Source organism: Oncorhynchus gorbuscha, unplaced genomic scaffold (assembly GCF_021184085.1).
Source record: "Oncorhynchus gorbuscha isolate QuinsamMale2020 ecotype Even-year unplaced genomic scaffold, OgorEven_v1.0 Un_scaffold_387, whole genome shotgun sequence".
Taxonomy (NCBI): domain Eukaryota; kingdom Metazoa; phylum Chordata; class Actinopteri; order Salmoniformes; family Salmonidae; genus Oncorhynchus; species Oncorhynchus gorbuscha.
In genome coordinates, this window is record NW_025745234.1 from 876,726 (window position 1) to 899,535 (window position 22,810).

General features: G+C 51.5%; 1 protein-coding gene across 1 annotated transcript in view; it reads left to right on the forward strand.

Moving 5' to 3' along the window:
- Window positions 1-1,187: 1,187 nt before the first annotated feature.
- The window catches only part of LOC124018074 (sister chromatid cohesion protein PDS5 homolog A-like), a gene marked incomplete at both ends in the record, with an annotated part of 31,905 nt that continues 10,282 nt past the window's right edge, over window positions 1,188-22,810 (forward strand). The window contains 9 exons of the mRNA XM_046333332.1: window positions 1,188-1,327; window positions 2,164-2,269; window positions 4,528-4,688; window positions 7,783-7,906; window positions 13,475-13,633; window positions 14,202-14,270; window positions 16,334-16,470; window positions 16,825-16,948; window positions 20,249-20,453. Of these exons, the coding sequence (XP_046189288.1) occupies window positions 1,188-1,327; window positions 2,164-2,269; window positions 4,528-4,688; window positions 7,783-7,906; window positions 13,475-13,633; window positions 14,202-14,270; window positions 16,334-16,470; window positions 16,825-16,948; window positions 20,249-20,453 (1,225 nt within the window). The remainder of the gene's footprint in view (window positions 1,328-2,163; window positions 2,270-4,527; window positions 4,689-7,782; window positions 7,907-13,474; window positions 13,634-14,201; window positions 14,271-16,333; window positions 16,471-16,824; window positions 16,949-20,248; window positions 20,454-22,810) is intronic.

Sequence of the window (22,810 nt, forward strand, 5' to 3'; positions counted from 1 at the left end):
AACGATGTATAAACTGTGTTTCTGATCAATTTGATCAATAATGTTATTTTAAATGGACAAAATAAATGTGATTTTCTTTCAAAAACAAGGACATTTCTAAGTGACCCCCAACTTTTAAACGATTGTGTATTTCAGAGGGAGATTACCAGTTAGATATTGATCGTGTTTTTCAGAGGGAGATTACCAGTTAGATATTGATTGTGTATTGATCGTGTATTGCAGAGGGGAGATTACCAGTTAGATATTGATCGTGTATTTCATAGGGAGATTACCAGTTAGATATTGATCGTGTATTGCAGAGGGGAGATTACCAGTTAGATATTGATCGTGTATTTCAGAGGGGAGATTACCAGTTAGATATTGATCGTGTTTTTCAGATGGAACAGTACCAGTTAGATATTGATCGTGTTTTTCAGAGGGAGATTACCAGTTAGATATTGATCGTGTTTTTCAGAGGGAGATTACCAGTTAGATATTGATCGTGTTTTTCAGAGGGGAGATTACCAGTTAGATATTGATCGTGTTTTTCAGAGGGAGATTACCAGTTAGATATTGATCGTGTATTGCAGAGGGAGATTACCAGTTAGATATTGATTGTGTATTTCAGAGGGGAGATTACCAGTTAGATATTGATCGTGTTTTTCAGAGGGAGATTACCAGTTAGATATTGATGGTGTTTTTCAGAGGGAGATTACCACTTAGATATTGATCGTGTTTTTCAGAGGGAGATTACCACTTAGATATTGATTGTGTATTTCAGAGGGAGATTACCAGTTAGATATTGATCGTGTATTGCAGAGGGAGATTACCAGTTAGATATTGATCGTGTATTGATCGTGTATTGCAGAGGGAGATTACCAGTTAGATATTGATCGTGTATTTCAGAGGGAGATTACCAGTTAGATATTGATCGTGTATTGATTGTGTATTTCAGAGGGAGATTACCAGTTAGATATTGATCGTGTTTTTCAGAGGGAGATTACCAGTTAGATATTGATGGTGTTTTTCAGAGGGAGATTACCAGTTAGATATTGATCGTGTTTTGCAGAGGGAGATTACCAGTTAGATATTGATGGTGTTTTTCAGAGGGAGATTACCAGTTAGATATTGATCGTGTATTTCAGAGGGAGATTACCAGTTAGATATTGATCGTGTATTGCAGAGGGAGATTACCAGTTAGATATTGATCGTGTATTGATCGTGTATTGCAGAGGGAGATTACTCGTAAACTGACGTTCCCGAAGCAGCCCACCAACCCCTTCCTGGAGATGGTGAAGTTCCTGTTGGAACGCATCGCGCCCGTCCACATCGACTCAGAGGCCATCAGGTACATGGTGTGTGTGTGTGTGTGTGTGTGTGTGTGTGTGTGTGTGTGTGTGTGTGTGTGTGTGTGTGTGTGTGTGTGTGTGTGTGTGTGTGTGTGTGTGTGTGTGTGTGTGTGTGTGTGTGTGTGGTTATATCTGCTCTCTGCTCTGGTCTAGCTGTTGAATAAGAGGTTATATAATGGTATATGTGATGTCTCTCTGCTCTGGTCTAGCTGCTGAATAAGAGGTTATATGTGATGTCTCTCTGCTCTGGTCTAGCTGTTGAATAAGAGGTTATATAATGTTATATGTGATGTCTCTCTGCTCTGGTCTAGCTGTTGAATAAGAGGTTATATGTGATGTCTCTCTGCTCTGGTCTAGCTGCTGAATAAGAGGTTATATAATGTTATATGTGATGTCTCTCTGCTCTGGTCTAGCTGCTGAATAAGAAGTTATATAATGTTATATGTGATGTCTCTCTGCTCTGGTCTAGCTGTTGAATAAGAGGTTATATAATGTTATATGTGATATCTCTCTGCTCTGGTCTAGCTGCTGAATAAGAGGTTATATAATGTTATATGTGATGTCTCTCTGCTCTGGTCTAGCTGTTGAATAAGAGGTTATATGTGATGTCTCTCTGCTCTGGTCTAGCTGTTGAATAAGAGGTTATATAATGGTATATGTGATGTCTCTCTGCTCTGGTCTAGCTGTTGAATAAGAGGTTATACGTGATGTCTCTCTGCTCTGGTCTAGCTGTTGAATAAGAGGTTATATAATGTTATATGTGCTGTCTCTCTGCTCTGGTCTAGCTGTTGAATAAGAGGTTATATAATGTTATATGTGATGTCTCTCTGCTCAGTGCTCTGGTCAAGCTGCTGAATAAGTCTATCGAGGGAACGGCTGATGATGATGAGGAAGGTGTCACACCTGACACTGCCATCCGCTCTGGACTGGAACTACTGAAGGTATGGATGGAGGGATGAAGAGAGAGAGGGAGAGAGAGGGGATGGAGGGATGAAGAGAGGGGATGGAGGGATGAAGAGAGAGAGGGAGGATGGAGGGATGAAGAGAGAGAGAGAGAGGGGATGGAGGGATGAGGAGAGAGAGGGGATGGAGGGATGAGGAGAGAGAGGGGATGGAGGGATGAGGAGAGAGAGGGGATGGAGGGATGAAGAGAGAGAGGGATGGAGGGATGAAGAGAGAGAGAGGGAGGATGGAGGGATGAAGAGAGAGAGAGGATGGAGGGATGAAGAGAGAGGGGATGGAGGGATGAAGAAAGAGAGAGGGGATGGAGGAGGAGAGGGAGAGAGAGAGGGGATGGAGGGATGAAGAAAGAGAGAGGGAGGGAGGAGGAGAGAGGGAGAGAGAGAGGGGATGGAGGGATGAAGAGGGAGAGAGAGAGAGGGGATGGAGGGATGAAGAGGGAGAGAGAGAGAGGGGATGGAGGGATGAAGAGGGAGAGAGAGAGGGGATGGAGGGATGAAGAGAGAGGGGATGGAGGGATGAAGAGAGAGGGGATGGAGGGATGAAGAGAGAGAGGGAGGATGGAGGGATGAAGAGAGAGAGGGAGGATGGAGGGATGAAGAGAGAGAGGATGGAGGGATGAAGAGAGAGGGGATGGAGGGATGAAGAGAGAGAGGGAGGATGGAGGGATGAAGAGAGAGAGGGAGGATGGAGGGATGAAGAGAGAGAGGATGGAGGGATGAAGAGAGAGGGGATGGAGGGATGAAGAAAGAGAGAGGGGATGGAGGAGGAGAGGGAGAGAGAGAGGGGATGGAGGGATGAAGAAAGAGAGAGGGAGGGAGGAGGAGAGAGGGAGAGAGAGGGGGGATGGAGGGATGAAGAAAGAGAGAGGGGATGGAGGGATGAAGAGGGAGAGAGAGAGGGGGGATGGAGGGATGAGGAGAGAGAGAGGGGATGGAGGGATGAGGAGAGAGAGGGGATGGAGGGTTGGAGGGATGAGGAGAGAGAGGGGATGGAGGGATGAGGAGAGAGAGGGGATGGAGGGATGAAGAGAGAGGGGATGGAGGGATGAAGAGAGAGGGGATGGAGGGATGAAGAGAGAGGGGATGGAGGGATGAAGAGAGAGAGGGATGGAGGGATGAAGAGAGAGAGGGGATGGAGGGATGAAGAGAGAGAGGGGATGGAGGGATGAAGAGAGAGAGAGGGGATGGAGGGATGAAGAGAGAGAGGGGATGGAGGGATGAAGAGAGAGAGGGGATGGAGGGATGAAGAGAGAGAGGGGATGGAGGGATGAAGAGAGAGAGGGGATGGAGGGATGAAGAGAGAGAGGGGATGGAGGGATGAAGAAAGAGAGAGAGGGGATGGAGGGATGAAGAAAGAGAGAGGGGATGGAGGGATGAAGAAAGAGAGAGAGGGGATGGAGGGATGAAGAGAGAGAGAGGATGGAGGGATGAGGAGAGAGGGGATGGAGGGATGAGGAGAGAGGGGATGGAGGGATGAGGAGAGAGAGGGGATGGAGGGATGAAGAGAGAGAGGGGATGGAGGGATGAAGAGAGAGAGGGGATGGAGGGATGAAGAGAGAGAGGGGATGGAGGGATGAAGAGAGAGGGGGATGGAGGGATGAAGAGAGAGGGGGATGGAGGGATGAGGAGAGAGGGATGGAGGGATGAGGAGAGAGGGGATGGAGGGATGAGGAGAGAGGGGATGGAGGGATGAAGAGAGAGAGTGGATGGAGGGATGAAGAGAGAGAGGGGATGGAGGGATGAAGAGAGAGGGGATGAAGAAAGAGAGAGAGAGGGGATGGAGGGATGAGGAGAGAGGGGATGGAGGGATGAAGAGAGAGAGGGGATGGAGGGATGAAGAAAGAGAGAGAGGGGATGGAGGGATGAGGAGAGAGGGGATGGAGGGATGAGGGGATGGAGGGATGAAGAGAGGGAGAGAGAGAGGGGATGGAGGGATGAGGAGAGAGGGGATGGAGGGATGAAGAGAGAGAGAGAGAGAGGGGGCGAGAGGGAGGGAGGGAGGAGGGGACCGGTGGATGAATGGACAGAGTAACTTTTTCTTGTCTTCCTCCTCTCTTCCTCCTTCTCCACGTCCTTTCCTCCTCCTCTCCTCCTCCTCTCCTTCTCCTCTTCTCCTCCTCTCCTCTTCCTCCTCTTCTCCTCTCCTCCTCCTCTTCTCCTCCTCTCCTCTTCCTCCTCTTCCTCTCCTCCTCTTCCTCCTCTTCTTCTCTCCTCCTCCTCTTCCTCCTCTCCTCCAGGTTCTGTCCTTCACCCACCCCACAGCGTTCCACTCTGCTGAGACGTATGAGTCTCTGCTTCAGTGTCTGAAGATGGAGGATGACAAGGTGGCCGAGGCGGCCATTCAGATCTTCAGGAACACCGGACAGAAAATAGAGACCGAACTACAGCAGATACGATCGTAAGAGAGGCAGGGAGGGAGGGAGGGGGACGAGAGAGGGGGAGGGGGAGGGGAAGGGAGGGAGGGGGAGGGAGGGTGGGAGGGAGGGAGAGACAGGGTGGGAGGGTGGGAGGGAGTGAGAGAGGGGGAGGGAGGGAGGGAGGGGGAGGGAGGGAGGGAGGGAGAGACTGGGTGGGAGGGAGAGAGGGGGAGGCAGGGAGGGAGGGAGAGACTGGGTGGATAGCTAATGTAATGGGTAAAGGGTCCATGACTGTAGTCAGTCTGTTAACCTCCTCTCCTCCCTGTAGTCAGTCTGTTAACCTCCTCTCCTCCCTGTAGTCAGTCTGTTAACCTCCTCTCCTCTCCTCCCTGTAGTCAGTCTGTTAACCTCCTCTCCTCTCCTCCCTGTAGTCAGTCTGTTAACCTCCTCTCCTCTCCTCCCTGTAGTCAGTCTGTTAACCTCCTCTCCTCCCTGTAGTCAGTCTGTTAACCTCCTCTCCTCCCTGTAGTCAGTCTGTTAACCTCCTCTCCTCCCTCCCTGTAGTCAGTCTGTTAACCTCCTCTCCTCCCTGTAGTCAGTCTGTTAACCTCCTCTCCTCCCTGTAGTCAGTCTGTTAACCTCCTCTCCTTCCTCCCTGTAGTCAGTCTGTTAACCTCCTCTCCTCCCTGTAGTCAGTCTGTTAACCTCCTCTCCTCCCTGTAGTCAGTTTGTTAACCTCCTCTCCTCACTCCCTCTAGTCAGCCTGTTAACCTCCTCTCCTCTCCTCCCTGTAGTCAGTCTGTTAACCTCCTCTCCTCTCCTCCCTGTAGTCAGTCTGTTAACCTCCTCTCCTCCCTGTAGTCAGTCTGTTAACCTCCTCTCCTCCCTGTAGTCAGTCTGTTAACCTCCTCTCCTTCCTCCCTGTAGTCAGTCTGTTAACCTCCTCTCCTCCCTGTAGTCAGTCTGTTAACCTCCTCTCCCCCCTGTAGTCAGTCTGTTAACCTCCTCTCCTCCCTGTAGTCAGTCTGTTAACCTCCTCTACTCCCTGTAGTCAGTCTGTTAACCTCCTCTCCTTCCTCCATGTAGTCAGTCTGTTAACCTCCTCTCCTTCCTCCCTGTAGTCAGTTTGTTAACCTCCTCTCCAGTCCCTGTAGTCAGTCTGTTAACCTCCTCTCCTCTCCTCCCTGTAGTCAGTCTGTTAACCTCCTCTCCCCCTGTAGTCAGTCTGTTAACCTCCTCTCCTCCCTGTAGTCAGTCTGTTAACCTCCCCTCCCTGTAGTCAGTCTGTTAACCTCCCCTCCTCCCTGTAGTCAGTCTGTTAACCTCCTCTCCTCCCTGTAGTCAGTCTGTTAACCTCCTCTCCTCTCCTCCCTGTAGTCAGTCTGTTAACCTCCTCTCCTCCCTGTAGTCAGTCTGTTAACCTCCTCTCCTCCCTCCCTGTAGTCAGTCTGTTAACCTCCTCTCCATCCTTCCTGTAGTCAGTCTGTTAACTTCCTCTCCTTCCTTCCTGTAGTCAGTCTGTTAACCTCCTCTCCTCCCTCCCTGTAGTCAGTCTGTTAACCTCCTCTCCTCCCTGTAGTCAGTCTGTTAACCTCCTCTCCTCCCTGTAGTCAGTCTGTTAACCTCCCCTCCTCCCTGTAGTCAGTCTGTTAACCTCCCCTCCTCCCTGTAGTCAGTCTGTTAACCTCCTCTCCTCCCTCCCTATAGTCAGTCTGTTAACCTCCTCTCCTCCCTGTAGTCAGTCTGTTAACCTCCTCTCCTCCCTGTAGTCAGTCTGTTAACCTCCCCTCCTCCCTGTAGTCAGTCTGTTAACCTCCTCTCCAGTCCCTGTAGTCAGTCTGTTAACCTCCTCTCCTCCCTCCCTGTAGTCAGTCTGTTAACCTCCTCTCGTCCCTCCCTGTAGTCAGTCTGTTAACCTCCTCTCCTCCCTCCCTGTAGTCAGTCTGTTAACCTCCTCTCCTTCCTCCCTGTAGTCAGTCTGTTAACCTCCTCTCCTTCCTCCCTGTAGTCAGTCTGTTAACCTCCTCTCCTTCCTCCCTGTAGTCAGTCTGTTAACCTCCTCTCCTTCCTCCCTGTAGTCAGTCTGTTAACCTCCTCTCCTCCCTCCCTGTAGTCAGTCTGTTAACCTCCTCTCCAGTCCCTGTAGTCAGTCTGTTAACCTCCTCTCCTCTCCTCCCTGTAGTCAGTCTGTTAACCTCCTCTCCTCCCTCCCTGTAGTCAGTCTGTTAACCTCCTCTCCTCCCTCCCTGTAGTCAGTCTGTTAACCTCCTCTCCTTCCTCCCTGTAGTCAGTCTGTTAACCTCCTCTCCTTCCTCCCTGTAGTCAGTCTGTTAACCTCCTCTCCTTCCTCCCTGTAGTCAGTCTGTTAACCTCCTCTCCAGTCCCTGTAGTCAGTCTGTTAACCTCCTCTCCTCCCTGTAGTCAGTCTGTTAACCTCCTCTCCTCCCTCCCTGTAGTCAGTCTGTTAACCTCCTCTCCTTCCTCCCTGTAGTCAGTCTGTTAACCTCCTCTCCTCCCTCCCTGTAGTCAGTCTGTTAACCTCCTCTCCTCCCTGTAGTCAGTCTGTTAACCTCCTCTCCTCTCCTCCCTGTAGTCAGTCTGTTAACCTCCTCTCCTCCCTGTAGTCAGTCTGTTAACCTCCTCTCCTCCCTCCCTGTAGTCAGTCTGTTAACCTCCTCTCCTCCCTGTAGTCAGTCTGTTAACCTCCTCTCCTCCCTGTAGTCAGTCTGTTAACCTCCTCTCCTCCCTGTAGTCAGTCTGTTAACCTCCTCTCCTCCCTGTAGTCAGTCTGTTAACCTCCTCTCCTCCCTCTAGTCAGTCTGTTAACCTCCTCTCCAGTCCCTGTAGTCAGTCTGTTAACCTCCTCTCCTCTCCTCCCTGTAGTCAGTCTGTTAACCTCCTCTCCTCCCTGTAGTCAGTCTGTTAACCTCCTCTCCTCCCTGTAGTCAGTCTGTTAACCTCCTCTCCTCCCTGTAGTCAGTGTGTTAACCTCCTCTCCTCTCCTCCCTGTAGTCAGTCTGTTAACCTCCTCTCCTCCCTGTAGTCAGTGTGTTAACCTCCTCTCCTCCCTGTAGTCAGTCTGTTAACCTCCTCTCCTCCCTGTAGTCAGTCTGTTAACCTCCTCTCCCCCCCCAGGACCCTGATCCCAGTCCTTCATCAGAAGGCTAAACGTGGGACCCCCCACCAGGCCAAACAGGCTGTCCACTGTATCCACGCCATCTTCTGTAACAAGGAGGTCCAGCTGGCGCAGATCTTTGAGGTAGCGCACACACACACACACACACACACACACACACACACACACACACACACACACACACACACACACACACACACACACACACACACACACACACACACACACACACACACACACACACACACACACACACACACACACACACACACACACACACACACACACACACACACAGAGAGAGAGAGAGTAGGGCTTTGCTGCTCGGTGATACTAAAGTGCCAATAGAAAAGTCTTGTATTTGGTTACTAAATACTCTGTCAAAGTGGGAGGTAAAAAATATATTGATTATTAGATAAACATTCACCCTCCCTGAGTCAATACATGTTAAGATACGATCAAATCAATACAGTCCATCTTTAATTATACCACATAGGACCAAAACATTACCTCATCCAATATATCAATTGTCAATTATAGACACTCCCATCTCAAATACATCCCCTCCTGGACAAGATCTGAGAAGACACTGAGCCTCCTAGGTCCTAGGTCATATACTAGGTCAAGATAAGGGCAACCACAGAGGGGACATACAACACTGAGCCTCCTCGGTCCTAGGTCATATACTAGGTCAAGATAAGGGCAACCTCAGAGGAGACATACAATAGTGAGCCTCCTTGGTCCTAGGTCATATACTAGGTCAAGATAAGGGCAAAGTCAGAGGAGACAGACAATAGTGAGCCTCCTAGGTCATAGGTCATATACTCGATCAAGATAAGGGCAACCTCAGAGGAGACATACAATAGTGAGCCTCCTAGGTCATAGGTCATATACTAGGTCAAGATAATAAGGGCAACCTCAGAGGAGACATACAATAGTGAGCCTCCTAGGTCATAGGTCATATACTAGGTCAAGATAATAAGGGCAACCTCAGAGGAGACATACAATAGTGAGCCTCCTAGGTCATAGGTCATATACTAGGTCAAGATAAGGGCAACCTCAGAGGAGACATACAATAGTGAGCCTCCTAGGTCATAGGTCATATACTCGATCAAGATAAGGGCAACCTCAGAGGAGACATACAATAGTGAGCCTCCTAGGTCATAGGTCATATACTAGGTCAAGATAATAAGGGCAACCTCAGAGGAGACATACAATAGTGAGCCTCCTAGGTCATAGGTCATATACTAGGTCAAGATAATAAGGGCAACCTCAGAGGAGACATACAATAGTGAGCCTCCTAGGTCATAGGTCATATACTAAGTCAAGATAATAAGGGCAACCTCAGAGGAGACATACAATAGTGAGCCTCCTAGGTCATAGGTCATATACTAGGTCAAGATAAGGGCAACCTCAGAGGAGACATACATTAGTTAGACACATTCCCAGAAGAAGAGGAACCTCCATTCTGTCCTCCTCCCCTTCTGATATTCTTCATAGCATCACACGGTTTAACAGACACATTGACATAAGAAGACAAGCCTGACCTCTCCCCTCTCTGGGCCCCTAGTGACTAAACCCGAGCAGAGAAGAAGGGATAACTGCAAACAGTATTATCCAAAAGAAATCATCCTCATGACAAATATCCCACATAAGCATTATTATATAAATAAAACATCTTATTTATCAATCACTAATTCTGATTCTGCCCCAACAGTCTCTAAGAGCTTTTAAACACCTGGATTGTAAATGATTAGCCCAGGTATAATTCTTCAAGCTCTGTCAAGTTGTTGGGGGATCATGGCTAGGATGGCCATTTAAGTCTTTCCATAGATTTACAATCAGATTTAAGTCTAAACTGTAACTCGGCAACTCAGGAACAGTCAGTGTCTTATTGCTAAGCAACTCCAGTGTAGATTTGGTTTTGTAAGTTATTGTCCTGCTGAAAGGTGAATTCCCAGTGTCTGGTATAAAAGCAGACTGAACCAGGTTTTCCTCTAGGATTTTGCCTGTTCTTAGCTCCAACCCGTATCTTTTTATCCTGAACAACTCCCTAGTCCTTGCCGATGACAAGAATACCCATACCATGATGCAGCCACTACCATGCTTGAAAATAAGGAGGCAGTTACTCAGTGATGTGTTGGATTTGCCCCAAACACCCTCTCTCCTCTCCCCCAGCCTCTCTCCTCTCCCCAGCCTCTCTCCTCTCCCCCAGCCTCTCTCCTCTCCCCCAGCCTCTCTCCTCTCCCCAGCCTCTCTCCTCTCCCCAGCCTCTCTCCTCTCCCCCAGCCTCTCTCCTCTCCCCCAGCCTCTCTCCTCTCCCCTCTCTCCTCTCCCCCAGCCTCTCTCCTCTCCCCCAGCCTCTCTCCTCTCCCCCAGCCTCTCTCCTCTCCCCCAGCCTCTCTCCTCTCCCCTCTCTCCTCTCCCCCTCTCTCCTCTCCCCCAGCCACTCTCTCTCTCCCTCTCTCTCTCCCCAGCCACTCTCTCTCCTCTCTCTCTCTCTCTCTCTCTCTCTCTCTCTCTCTCTCTCCCCAGCCTCTCCCTCTCCCCCTCCTCTCTCTCTCTCTCTCTCTCTCCCCCAGCCCTCCTTCTCTCCCCTCTCTCTCTCTCCCCAGCCTCTCTCTCTCTCCCCCAGCCTCTCTCCTCTCCCCCAGCCTCTCTCCTCTCCCCAGCCTCTCTCCTCTCCCCCAGCCTCTCTCCTCCTCCTCTCCCTCTCTCCCTCCCCTCTCTCCTCTCCCCCAGCCACTCTCTCTCTCTCCCCCTCTCTCTCTCCCCCAGCCACTCTCTCTCTCCCCCTCTCTCTCTCTCTCTCTCTCTCCCCCAGCCTCTCCTTCTCTCTCTCTCTCTCTCTCTCTCTCTCTCTCTCTCTCTCTCTCTCCCCCAGCCTCTCCTTCTCTCCCCTCTCTCTCTCTCTCTCTCTCTCTCTCTCTCTCTCTCTCCCCCAGCCTCTCTCTCTCTCCCCAGCCTCTCTCTCCCCCAGCCTCTCCTCTCCCCCAGCCTCTCTCCTCTCCCTCTCTCCTCTCCCCCAGCCTCTCTCCTCTCCCCCAGCCTCTCTCCTCTCCCCCAGCCTCTCCTCTCCCCCAGCCTCTCTCCTCTCCTCCTCCTCCCCTCTCCCCTCCCCCTCTCTCCTCTCCCCCTCTCTCCTCTCCCCCTCTCCTCTCTCCTCTCCCCCAGCCACTCTCTCTCTCTCTCTCTCTCCCCCAGCCACTCTCTCTCTCCCCCTCCTCTCTCTCTCTCTCTCTCTCTCTCTCTCTCTCTCTCTCTCTCTCTCTCTCTCTCTCCTCCCCCAGCCTCTCCTTCTCTCCCCCTCTCTCTCTCTCCCCAGCCTCTCTCCTCTCCCCAGGCTCTGTGGTGGCTGCATCATGGTATGGGTATGCTTGTCATCGGCAAGGACTAGGGAGTTGTTCAGGATAAAAAGATACGGGTTGGAGCTAAGAACAGGCAAAATCCTAGAGGAAAACCTGGTTCAGCCTGCTCTCTCTCTCTCTCTCTCTCTCTCTCTCTCTCTAACCCAGCCTCTCTCTCTCTAACCACCTCTCTCCTCTCCCCCAGCCTCTCTCTAACCTCCTCTCCCCCAGCCTCTCTCTCTCTAACCACCTCTCTCCTCTCCCCCAGCTCTCTCTCTCTAACCACCTCTCTCTCTCCCCCAGCCTCTCTCTAACCACCTCTCTCCTCTCCCCCAGCCTCTCTCTCTCTAACCACCTCTCTCCTCTCCCCCAGCCTCTCTCTCTCTAACCACCTCTCTCCTCTCCCCAGCCTCTCTCTCTAACCACCTCTCTCCTCTCCCCCAGCCTCTCTCTCTCTAACCACCTCTCTCCTCTCCCCCAGCCTCTCTCTCTAACCACCTCTCTCCTCTCCCCCAGCCTCTCTCTCTCTAACCACCTCTCTCCTCTCCCCCAGCCTCTCTCTCTCTAACCACCCTCTCCTCTCCCCCAGCCTCTCTCTCTAACCACTCTCTCCTCTCCCCAGCCTCTCTCTCTAACCACCTCTCTCCTCTCCCCCAGCCTCTCTCTCTAACCACCTCTCTCCTCTCCCCTAGCCTCTCTCCTCTCCCCCAGCCTCTCTCTAACCACCTCTCTCCTCTCCCCCAGCCTCTCTCTCTCTAACCACCTCTCTCCTCTCCCCCAGCCTCTCTCTCTCTAACCACCTCTTCTCCTCTCCCCAGCTCTCTCTCTAACCTCCTCTCCCCCAGCCTCTCTCTCTCTAACCACCTCTCTCCTCTCCCCGAGCCTCTCTCTCTCTAACCACCTCTCTCCTCTCCCCAGCCTCTCTCTCTAACCACCTCTCTCCTCTCCCCCAGCTCTCTCTCTCTAACCACCTCTCTCCTCTCCCCCAGCCTCTCTCTCTAACCACCTCTCTCCTCTCCCCAGCCTCTCTCTCTAACCACCTCTCCTCTCCCCAGCCTCTCTCTCTCTAACCACCTCTCCTCTCCCCCAGCCCTCTCTCTCTAACCACCTCTCTCCTCTCCCCAGCCTCTCTCTCTAACCACCTCTCTCCTCTCCCCCAGCCTCTCTCTCTAACCACCTCTCTCCTCTCCCCCAGCCCCTCTCTCTCTCTAACCACCTCTCTCCTCTCCCCCAGCCTCTCTCTCTAACCACCCTCTCCTCTCCCCCAGCCTCTCTCTCTAACCACCTCTCCTCTCCCCCAGCCTCTCTCTCTCTAACCACCTCTCTCCTCTCCCCCAGCCTCTCTCTCTCTAACCACCTCTCTCCTCTCCCCCAGCCTCTCTCTCTCTAACCACTCTCCTCTCCCCCAGCCTCTCTCTCTAACCACCTCTCTCCTCTCCCCCAGCCTCTCTCTCTCTAACCACCTCTCCTCTCCCCCAGCTCTAACCACCTCTCCTCTCCCCCAGCCTCTCTCTCTAACCACCCTCTCCTCTCCCCAGCCTCTCTCTCTAACCACCTCTCTCCTCTCCCCCAGCCTCTCTCTCTAACCACCTCTCTCTCCTCTCCCCTAGCCTCTCTCCTCTCCCCCAGCCTCTCTCTCTAACCACCTCTCTCCTCTCCCCCAGCCCTCTCTCTCTAACCACCTCTCTCCTCTCCCCCAGCCTCTCTCTCTCTAACCACCTCTCTCTCCTCTCCCCCCCTCCTCTCTCTAACCACCTCCTCTCCCCAGCCTCTCTCTCTCTAACCACCTCTCTCCTCTCCCCAGCCTCTCTCTCTCTAACCACCTCTCCTCTCCCCCAGCCTCTCTCTCTCTAACCACCTCTCCTCTCCCCCCTCTCTCTAACCACCTCTCTCCTCCAGCCTCTCTCCCTAACCACCTCTCCTCTCTCTCTCTAACCACCTCTCTCCTCTCCCCCAGCCTCTCTCTCTAACCACCTCTCTCCTCTCCCCCAGCCTCTCTCTCTAACCACCTCTCCTCTCCCCCAGCCTCTCTCTCTAAACCTCTCTCCTCTCCCCCACCCTCTCTCTCTAACCACCTCTCTCCTCCCCCAGCCCCTCTCTCTCTCTAACCACCTCTCTCCTCTCCCCCCCCTCTCTCTCTAACCACCTCTCTCCTCTCCCCCCAGCCTCTCTCTCTAACCACCTCTCCTCTCCCCCAGCCCTCTCTCTCTAACCACTCTCTCCTCTCCCCCAGCCTCTCTCTCTCTAACCACCTCTCTCCTCTCCCCCAGCCTCTCTCTCTCTAACCACCTCTCTCCTCTCCCCCAGCCTCTCTCTCTCTAACCACCTCTCTCCTCTCCCCCAGCCTCTCTCTCGTAGTCTGAATGCTGACGTCCCAGAACAGTTGATAACCCCCCTGGTCAGTCTGGGTCATATCTCTCTACTGGCTCCAGATCAGTTTGCCTCCCCCATGAAGGCCATCGTGGCCAACTTCATCGTCAAGGACCTGCTCATGAACGACAGGGTGGGTTTTGGGAGCGAAGACACACACCGACACAAAAATACACACATTGATCATGAACACGCACGCACGCATGCACACACACACACACACACACACACACACACACACACACACACACACACACACACACACACACACACACACACACACACACACTGATCATTAATACACACACACACACACACTGATCATGAACACACACACACACACACACACACACACACACACACACACACACACACACACACACACACACACACACACACACTGATCATTAATACACACACACTGATCATTAATACACACACACACACACACACACACACACACACACACACACACACACACACACACACACACACACACACACACACACACACACACACACACACTGACACACATAAATCCATGTATCTACACACCGATGCTAGCGCTTGGGTCACCTAAAGACACAGGGGTTGTAGAGAGGTCACCTAAAGAGACACAGGGGTTGTAAAGAGGTCACCTAAAGAGACACAGGGATTGTAGAGAGGGAGACTGCTCGTGCTTCACCATCTTGTGTCTCCAGTCTGTAGGAAACAAAAATGGGAAGCTGTGGACATCTGACGAAGAAGTTTCTCCTGAGGTGCTGGCTAAGGTAACTACACCCTACATATCTCCTCCTAACTACACTCTCCTGAGGTAACTACACCCTACATATCTCCTCCTAACTACACTCTCCTGAGGTAACTACACCCTACATATCTCCTCCTAATTACACTCTCCTGAGGTAACTACACCCTACATATCTCCTCCTAACTACACTCTCCTGAGGTAACTACACTCTACATATCTCCTCCTAACTACACTCTCCTGATCTCCTCCTAACTACACTCTCCTGAGGTAACTACACCTACATATCTCCTCCTAACTACACTCTCCTGAGGTAACTACACCCTACATATCTCCTCCTAACTACACTCTCCTGAGGTAACTACACCCTACATATCTCCTCCTAACTACACTCTCCTGAGGTAACTACACCCTACATATCTCCTCCTAACTACACTCTCCTGAGGTAACTACACCCTACATATCTCCTCCTAACTACACTCTCCTGAGGTAACTACACCCTACATATCTCCTCCTAACCACACTCTCCTGAGGTAACTACACCCTACATATCTCCTCCTAACTACACTCTCCTGAGGTAACTACACTCTACATATCTCCTCCTAACTACACTCTCCTGAGGTAACTACACTCTCTACATATCTCCTCCTAACTACACTCTCCTGAGGTAACTACACCCTACATATCTCCTCCTAACTACACTCTCCTGAGGTAACTACACCCTACATATCTCCTCCTAACTACACTCTCCTGAGGTAACTACACTCTCTTTCTGTCCCTCGCACTCCTCCTCTCTCTTTCTGTCCCTCGCTCTCCTCCTCTCTCTTTCTGTCCCTCGCTCTCCTCCTCTCTCTTTCTGTCCCTCGCTCTCCTCCTCTCTCTTTCTGTCCCTCGCTCTCCTCCTCGATCTCTCTGTCCCTCGCTCTCCTCCTCTCTCTTTCTGTCCCTCGCTCTCCTCCTCTCTCTTTCTGTCCCTCGCTCTCCTCCTCTCTCTTTCTGTCCCTCGCTCTCCTCCTCTCTCTTTCTGTCCCTCGCTCTCCTCCTCTCTCTTTCTGTCCCTCGCTCTCCTCCTCTCTCTTTCTGTCCCTCGCTCTCTCCTCCTCTCTTTCTGTCCCTCGCTCTCCTCCTCTCTCTTTCTGTCCCTCGCTCTCCTCCTCTCTCTTTCTGTCCCTCGCTCTCCTCCTCGATCTCTCTGTCCCTCGCTCTCCTCCTCTCTCTTTCTGTCCCTCGCTCTCCTCCTCTCTCTTTCTGTCCCTCGCTCTCCTCCTCGATCTCTCTGTCCCTCGCTCTCCTCCTCGATCTCTCTGTCCCTCGCTCTCCTCCTCGATCTCTCTGTCCCTCGCTCTCCTCCTCGATCTCTCTGTCCCTCGCTCTCCTCCTCTCTCTTTCTGTCCCTCGCTCTCCTCCTCTCTCTTTCTGTCCCTCGCTCTCCTCCTCTATCTTTCTGACCCTCGCTCTCCGCCTCTCGCTCTCCCCCTCCCTCTCTGTCTCTCGCTCTCCGCCTCGCTCTCTGTCCCTCGCTCTCTGTCCCTCGCTCTCTTTCCGTTCCTCGCTCTCCTCTCTCTTTCTGTCCCTCGCTCTCCTCTCTCTTTCTGTCCCTCGCTCTCCTCTCTCTTTCTGTCCCTCGCTCTCCTCCTCTCTCTTTCTGTCCCTCGCTCTCCTCCTCTCTCTTTGTCCCTTGCTCTCCTCCTCTCTCTCTGTCCCTTGCTCTCCTCCTCTCTCTCTGTCCCTTGCTCTCCTCCTCTCTCTCTGTCCCTCGCTCTCCTCCTCTCTCTCTGTCCCTCGCTCTCCTCCTCTCTCTCTGTCCCTCGCTCTCCTCCTCTCTCTCTGTCCCTCGCTCTCCTCTCTCTCTGTCCCTCGCTCTCCTCTCTCTCTGTCCCTCGCTCTCCTCTCTCTCTGTCCCTTGCTCTCCTCTCTCTCTGTCCCTCGCTCTCCTCTGTCTCTCTCTTTTCTAATACTTTCCCCCAACACAGGTCCCCAGTGGGACTCAAACCTATAACCCTGGCAATTTCAAGCACTGTGCTCTACCAACTGAGTTGCTCTCCTCCCCCTTTCTCTGTCCTCCCTCTCTCCGTCTCTCCTCCCCAGGTGCAGGCCATTAAGCTGTTGGTGCGTTGGCTCCTCGGTATGAAGAACAACCAGTCTAAATCGGCCAACTCCACCCTCCGACTGCTGTCCGCCATGCTGGTCTCGGAGGGAGACCTCACAGAACAGAAAAAGATCAGGTATGTGGAGGTCAGAGGTCAACAACGCTGGTCTGAGAGGGAGACCTCACAGAACAGAAGATCAGGTATGTAGAGGTCAGAGGTCAGACTGCTGTCCGCCATGCTGGTCTCGGAGGGAGACCTCACAGAACAGAAGAAGATCAGGTATGTGGAGGTCAGAGGTCAGACTGCTGTCAGCCATGCTGGTCTCAGAGGGAGATCTCTGGGTCAGGTGTTGAAGGTTAGGGATTAGAGGTCGTTGGTTGAGCGGTCAGGCTAACTGCGTTTTGGGGGGGGGGGGGTGTAGGTTACAAAATAGTCATTCATGCTCATGACTCACATCTCTTCCTCCTCTTCCTCCTCTTCCTCCCGCAGTAAGTCAGACATGTCTCGTCTGCGTCTGGCAGCAGGAGGAGCCATCATGAAACTGGCCCAGGAACCGGTTTACCATGACATCATCACACCGGAACAGTTCCAGCTCTGTGGGCTGGTCATCAACGTAAGACTGTCTGTCGGGGTGGGACTTTAGGACACGTTTCTGTCAGGGTGGGACTTTAGGACACGTTTCTGTCGGGGTGGGACTTTAGGACACGTTTCTGTCAGGGTGGGACTTTAGGACACGTTTCTGTCAGGGTGGGCTGGTTATCAACGTAAGACTGTCTGTCGGGGTGGGACTTTAGGACACGTTTCTGTCGGGGTGGGACTTTAGGACACGTTTCTGTCGGGGTGGGACTTTAGGACACGTCTCTGTCGGGGTGGGACTTTAGGACACGTTTCTGTCGGGGTGGGACTTTAGGACACGTTTCTGTCAGGGTGGGACTTTAGGACACGTCTCTGTCAGGGTGGGCTGGTTATCAACGTAAGACTGTCTGTCGGGGTGGGACTTTAGGACACGTTTCTGTCAGGGTGGGACTTTAGGACACGTTTCTGTCAGGGTGGGACGTTAGGACACGTTTGTGTCAGGGTGGGACTTTAGGACATGTTTCTATCAGACTGTCTGTCAGGGTGGGCTGGTTATCAACGTAAGACTGTCTGTCGGGGTGGGACTTTAGGACACGTTTCTGTCAGGGTGGGACTTTAGGACATGTTTCTGTCAGACTGTCTGTCAGGGTGGGACTTTAGGACATGTTTCTGTCAGACTATCTGTCAGGGTGGGACTTTAGGACACGTTTCTGTCAGGGTGGGTCTTTAGGACACGTTTCTGTCAGGGTGGGCTGGTTATCAACGTAAGACTGTCTGTCGGGGTGGGACTTTAGGACACGTTTCTGTCGGGGTGGGACTTTAGGACACGTTTCTGTCGGGGTGGGACTTTAGGACACGTTTCTGTCGGGGTGGGACTTTAGGACACGTTTCTGTCGGGGTGGGACTTTAGGACACGTTCCTGTCGGGGTGGGACTTTAGGACACGTTTCTGTCAGGGTGGGACTTTAGGACACGTTTCTGTCAGGGTGGGACTTTAGGACACGTTTCTGTCAGGGTGGGACTTTAGGACACGTTTCTGTCAGGGTGGGACTTTAGCACACGTTTCTGTCAGACTGTCTGTCAGGGTGGGACTTTAGGACACGTTTCTGTCAGGGTGGGACTTTAGGACACGTTTCTGTCAGACTGTCAGGGTGGGACTTTAAGGACACGTTTCTGTCAGGGTGGAACTTTAGGAAACGTTTCTGTCGGGGTGGGACTTCAAGGGACTTAAAGTGTTCTGTCCTTGTTGTTGAAGTGTTCTGTCCTTGTTGTTGAAGTGTTCTGTCCTTGTTGTTGAAGTGTTCTGTCCTTGTTGTTGAAGTGTTCTGTCCTTGTTGTTGAAGTGTTCTGTCCTTGTTGTTGAAGTGTTCTGTCCTTGTTGTTGAAGTGTTCTGTCCTTGTTGTTGAAGTGTTCTGTCCTTGTTTTTGAAGTGTTCTGTCCTTGAAGTGTTCTGTCCTTGAAGTGTTCTGTCCTTGTTGTTGAAGTGTTCTGTCCTTGTTGTTGAAGTGTTCTGTCCTTGTTGTTGAAGTGTTCTGTCCTTGTTGTTGAAGTGTTCTGTCCTTGTTGTTGAAGTGTTCTGTCCTTGTTGTTGAAGTGTTCTGTCCTTGTTGTTGAAGTGTTCTGTCCTTGTTGTTGAAGTGTTCTGTCCTTGTTGTTGTTGAAGTGTTCTGTCCTTGTTGTTGTTGAAGTGTTCTGTCCTTGTTGTTGTTGACGTGTTCTGTCCTTGTTCTTGTTGATGTGTTCTGTCCTTGAAGTGTTCTGTCCTTGTTGTTGGAGTGTTCTGTCCTTGTTGTTGTTGAAGTGTTCTGCCCTTGAAGTGTTCTGCCCTTGAAGTGTTCTGCCCTTGAAGTGTTCTGCCCTTGAAGTGTTCTGCCCTTGAAGTGTTCTGTCCTTGAAGTGTTCTGTCCTTGAAGTGTTCTGTCCTTGTTGTTGTTGAAGTGTTCTGTCCTTGTTGTTGTTGAAGTGTTCTGTCCTTGTTGTTGTTGAAGTGTTCTGTCCTTGTTGTTGTTGTTGATGTGTTCTGTCCTTGAAGTGTTCTGTCCTTGTTGTTGGAGTGTTCTGTCCTTGTTGTTGTTGAAGTGTTCTGTCCTTGAAGTGTTCTGTCCTTGAAGTGTTCTGTCCTTGTTGTTGTTGAAGTGTTCTGTCCTTGTTGTTGTTGAAGTGTTCTGTCCTTGTTGTTGTTGAAGTGTTCTGTCCTTGTTGTTGTTGTGTTCTGTCCTTGAAGTGTTCTGTCCTTGTTGTTGAAGTGTTCTGTCCTTGTTGTTGAAGTGTTCTGTCCTTGTTGTTGAAGTGTTCTGTCCTTGTTGTTGTTGACGTGTTCTGTCCTTGTTGTTGTTGACGTGTTCTGTCCTTGTTGTTGTTGTGTTCTGTCCTTGAAGTGTTCTGTCCTTGTTGTTGAAGTGTTCTGTCCTTGTTGTTGAAGTGTTCTGTCCTTGTTGTTGTTGAAGTGTTCTGTCCTTGTTGTTGTTGACGTGTTCTGTCCTTGTTGTTGTTGACGTGTTCTGTCCTTGAAGTGTTCTGTCCTTGTTGTTGGAGTGTTCTGTCCTTGTTGTTGTTGACGTGTTCTGCCCTTGAAGTGTTCTGCCCTTGAAGTGTTCTGCCCTTGAAGTGTTCTGCCCTTGAAGTGTTCTGCCCTTGAAGTGTTCTGTCCTTGAAGTGTTCTGTCCTTGTTGTTGGAGTGTTCTGTCCTTGTTGTTGTTGAAGTGTTCTGTCCTTGTTGTTGTTGAAGTGTTCTGTCCTTGTTGTTGTTGAAGTGTTCTGTCGTTGTTGTTGTTGAAGTGTTCTGTCGTTGTTGTTGTTGATGTGTTCTGTCCTTGAAGTGTTCTGTCCTTGAAGTGTTCTGTCCTTGTTGTTGAAGTGTTCTGTCCTTGTTGTTGAAGTGTTCTGTCCTTGTTGTTGAAGTGTTCTGTCCTTGTTGTTGAAGTGTTCTGTCCTTGTTGTTGTTGAAGTGCTCTGTCCTTGTTGTTGTTGAAGTGTTCTGTCCTTGTTGTTGTTGACGTGTTCTGTCCTTGTTGTTGTTGACGTGTTCTGTCCTTGTTGTTGTTGACGTGTTCTGTCCTTGTTGTTGTTGACGTGTTCTGTCCTTGTTGTTGTTGACGTGTTCTGTCCTTGTTGTTGTTGACGTGTTCTGTCCTTGTTGTTGACGTGTTCTGTCCTTGTTGTTGTTGACGTGTTCTGTCCTTGTTGTTGTTGACGTGTTCTGTCCTTGTTGTTGTTGACGTGTTCTGTCCTTGTTGTTGTTGACGTGTTCTGTCCTTGTTGTTGTTGACGTGTTCTGTCCTTGTTGTTGTTGACGTGTTCTGTCCTTGTTGTTGAAGTGTTCTGTGGTCTCCTGCAGGATGAGTGTTACCAGGTGCGTCAGATCTTTGCCCAGAAGTTACACCTGGCTCTGGTCAAGCTGCTCCTCCCGTTAGAGTACCTGGCCGTCTTCTCGCTGTGTGCCAAAGACCCGGTCAAGGAGAGGAGGGCCCACGCCAGACAGTGTCTGCTCAAGAACATCAGTATCAGACGGGAATTCATCAACAACAACCCCCTGGCCCACGGTTAGTGAACCGGACCGTAACAATAACCCCCTGACCCACGGTTAGTGAACCGGACCGTAAAACAACAACCCGCTGGCCCACGGTTAGTGAACCGGACCGTAACATGACCACACATCAACCCCCTGGCCCACGGTTAGTGAACCGGACCGTAACAACAACCCCCTGGCCCACGGTTAGTGAACCGGACCGTAACAACAAACCCCTGGCCCACGGTTAGTGAACCGGACCGTAACATAACAACCCCCTGGCCCACGGTTAGTGAACCGGACCGTAACATAACAACCCCCTGGCCCAGGGTTAGTGAACCGGACCGTAACAACAACCCCCTGGCCCAGGGTTAGTGAACCGGACCGTAACAACAACCCCCTGGCCCACGGTTAGTGAACCAGACCGTAACATAACAACCCCCTGGCCCACGGTTAGTGAACCGGACCGTAACATAACAACCCCCTGGCCCAGGGTTAGTGAACCGGACCGTAACAACAACCCCCTGGCCCACGGTTAGTGAGCCGGACCGTAACATAACAACCCCCTGGCCCACGGTTAGTGAGCCGGACCGTAACAACAACCCCCTGGCCCAGGGTTAGTGAACCGGACCGTAACAACAACCCCCTGGCCCACGGTTAGTGAACCAGACCGTAACATAACAACCCCCTGGCCCACGGTTAGTGAACCGGACCGTAACAACAACCCCCTGGCCCACGGTTAGTGAACCGGACCGTAACAACAACCCCCTGGCCCACGGTTAGTGAACCGGACCGTAACAACAACCCCCTGGCCCACGGTTAGTGAACCAGACCGTAACATAACAACCCCCTGGCCCACGGTTAGTGAACCGGACCGTAACAACAACCCCCTGGCCCACGGTTAGTGAACCGGACCGTAACAACAACCCCCTGGCCCAGGGTTAGTGAACCGGACCGTAACAACAACCCCCTGGCCCACGGTTAGTGAACCAGACCGTAACATAACAACCCCCTGGCCCACGGTTAGTGAACCGGACCGTAACAACAACCCCCTGGCCCACGGTTAGTGAACCGGACCGTAACAACAACCCCCTGGCCCACGGTTAGTGAACCGGACCGTAACAACAACCCCCTGGCCCACGGTTAGTGAACCGGACCGTAACAACAACCCCCTGGCCCACGGTTAGTGAACCGGACCGTAACAACAAACCCCTGGCCCACGGTTAGTGAACCGGACCGTAACAACAACCCCCTGGCCCACGGTTAGTGAACCGGACCGTAACAACAACCCCTGGCCCACGGTTAGTGAACCGGACCGTAACAACAACCCCTGGCCCAGGGTTAGTGAACCGGACCGTAACAACAACCCCTGGCCCACGGTTAGTGAACCAGACCGTAACATAACAACCCCTGGCCCACGGTTAGTGAACCGGACCGTAACAACAACCCCCTGGCCCACGGTTAGTGAACCGGACCGTAACAACAACCCCCTGGCCCACGGTTAGTGAACCGGACCGTAACATAACCACACCCTGGCCAACGGTTAGTGAACCGGACCGTAACATAACAATCCCCTGGCCCACGGTTAGTGAACCGGACCGAACAGGACACGACTCAACCCCACTGTTAATACATCAGGACACGACTCAACCCCACGACTCAACCCCACTGTTAATACATCAGGACACGACTCAACCTCACGACTCAACCCCACTGTTAATACATCAGGACACGACTCAACCCCGCTGTTAATACATCAGGAAACGACTCAACCCCACTGTTAATACATCAGGACACGACTCAACCCCACGACTCAACCCCACTGTTAATACATCAGGACACGACTCAACCCCACTGTTAATACATCAGGACACGACTCAACCTCACGACTCAACCCCACTGTTAATACATCAGGACACGACTCAACCCCGCTGTTAATACATCAGGAAACGACTCAACCCCACTGTTAATACATCAGGACACGACTCAACCTCACGACTCAACCCCACTGTTAATACATCAGGACACGACTCAACCCCACGACTCAACCCCACTGTTAATACATCAGGACACGACTCAACCTCACGACTCAACCCCACTGTTAATACATCAGGACACGACTCAACCCCGCTGTTAATACATCAGGAAACGACTCAACCCCACTGTTAATACATCAGGACACGACTCAACCCCACGACTCAACCCCACTGTTAATACATCAGGACACGACTTAACCCCACGACTCAACCCCACTGTTAATACATCAGGACACGACTCAACCCCACTGTTAATACATCAGGACACGACTCAACCCCACAACTCAACCCCACTGTTAATACATCAGGACACGACTCAACCCCACTGTTAATACATCAGTACACGACTCAACCC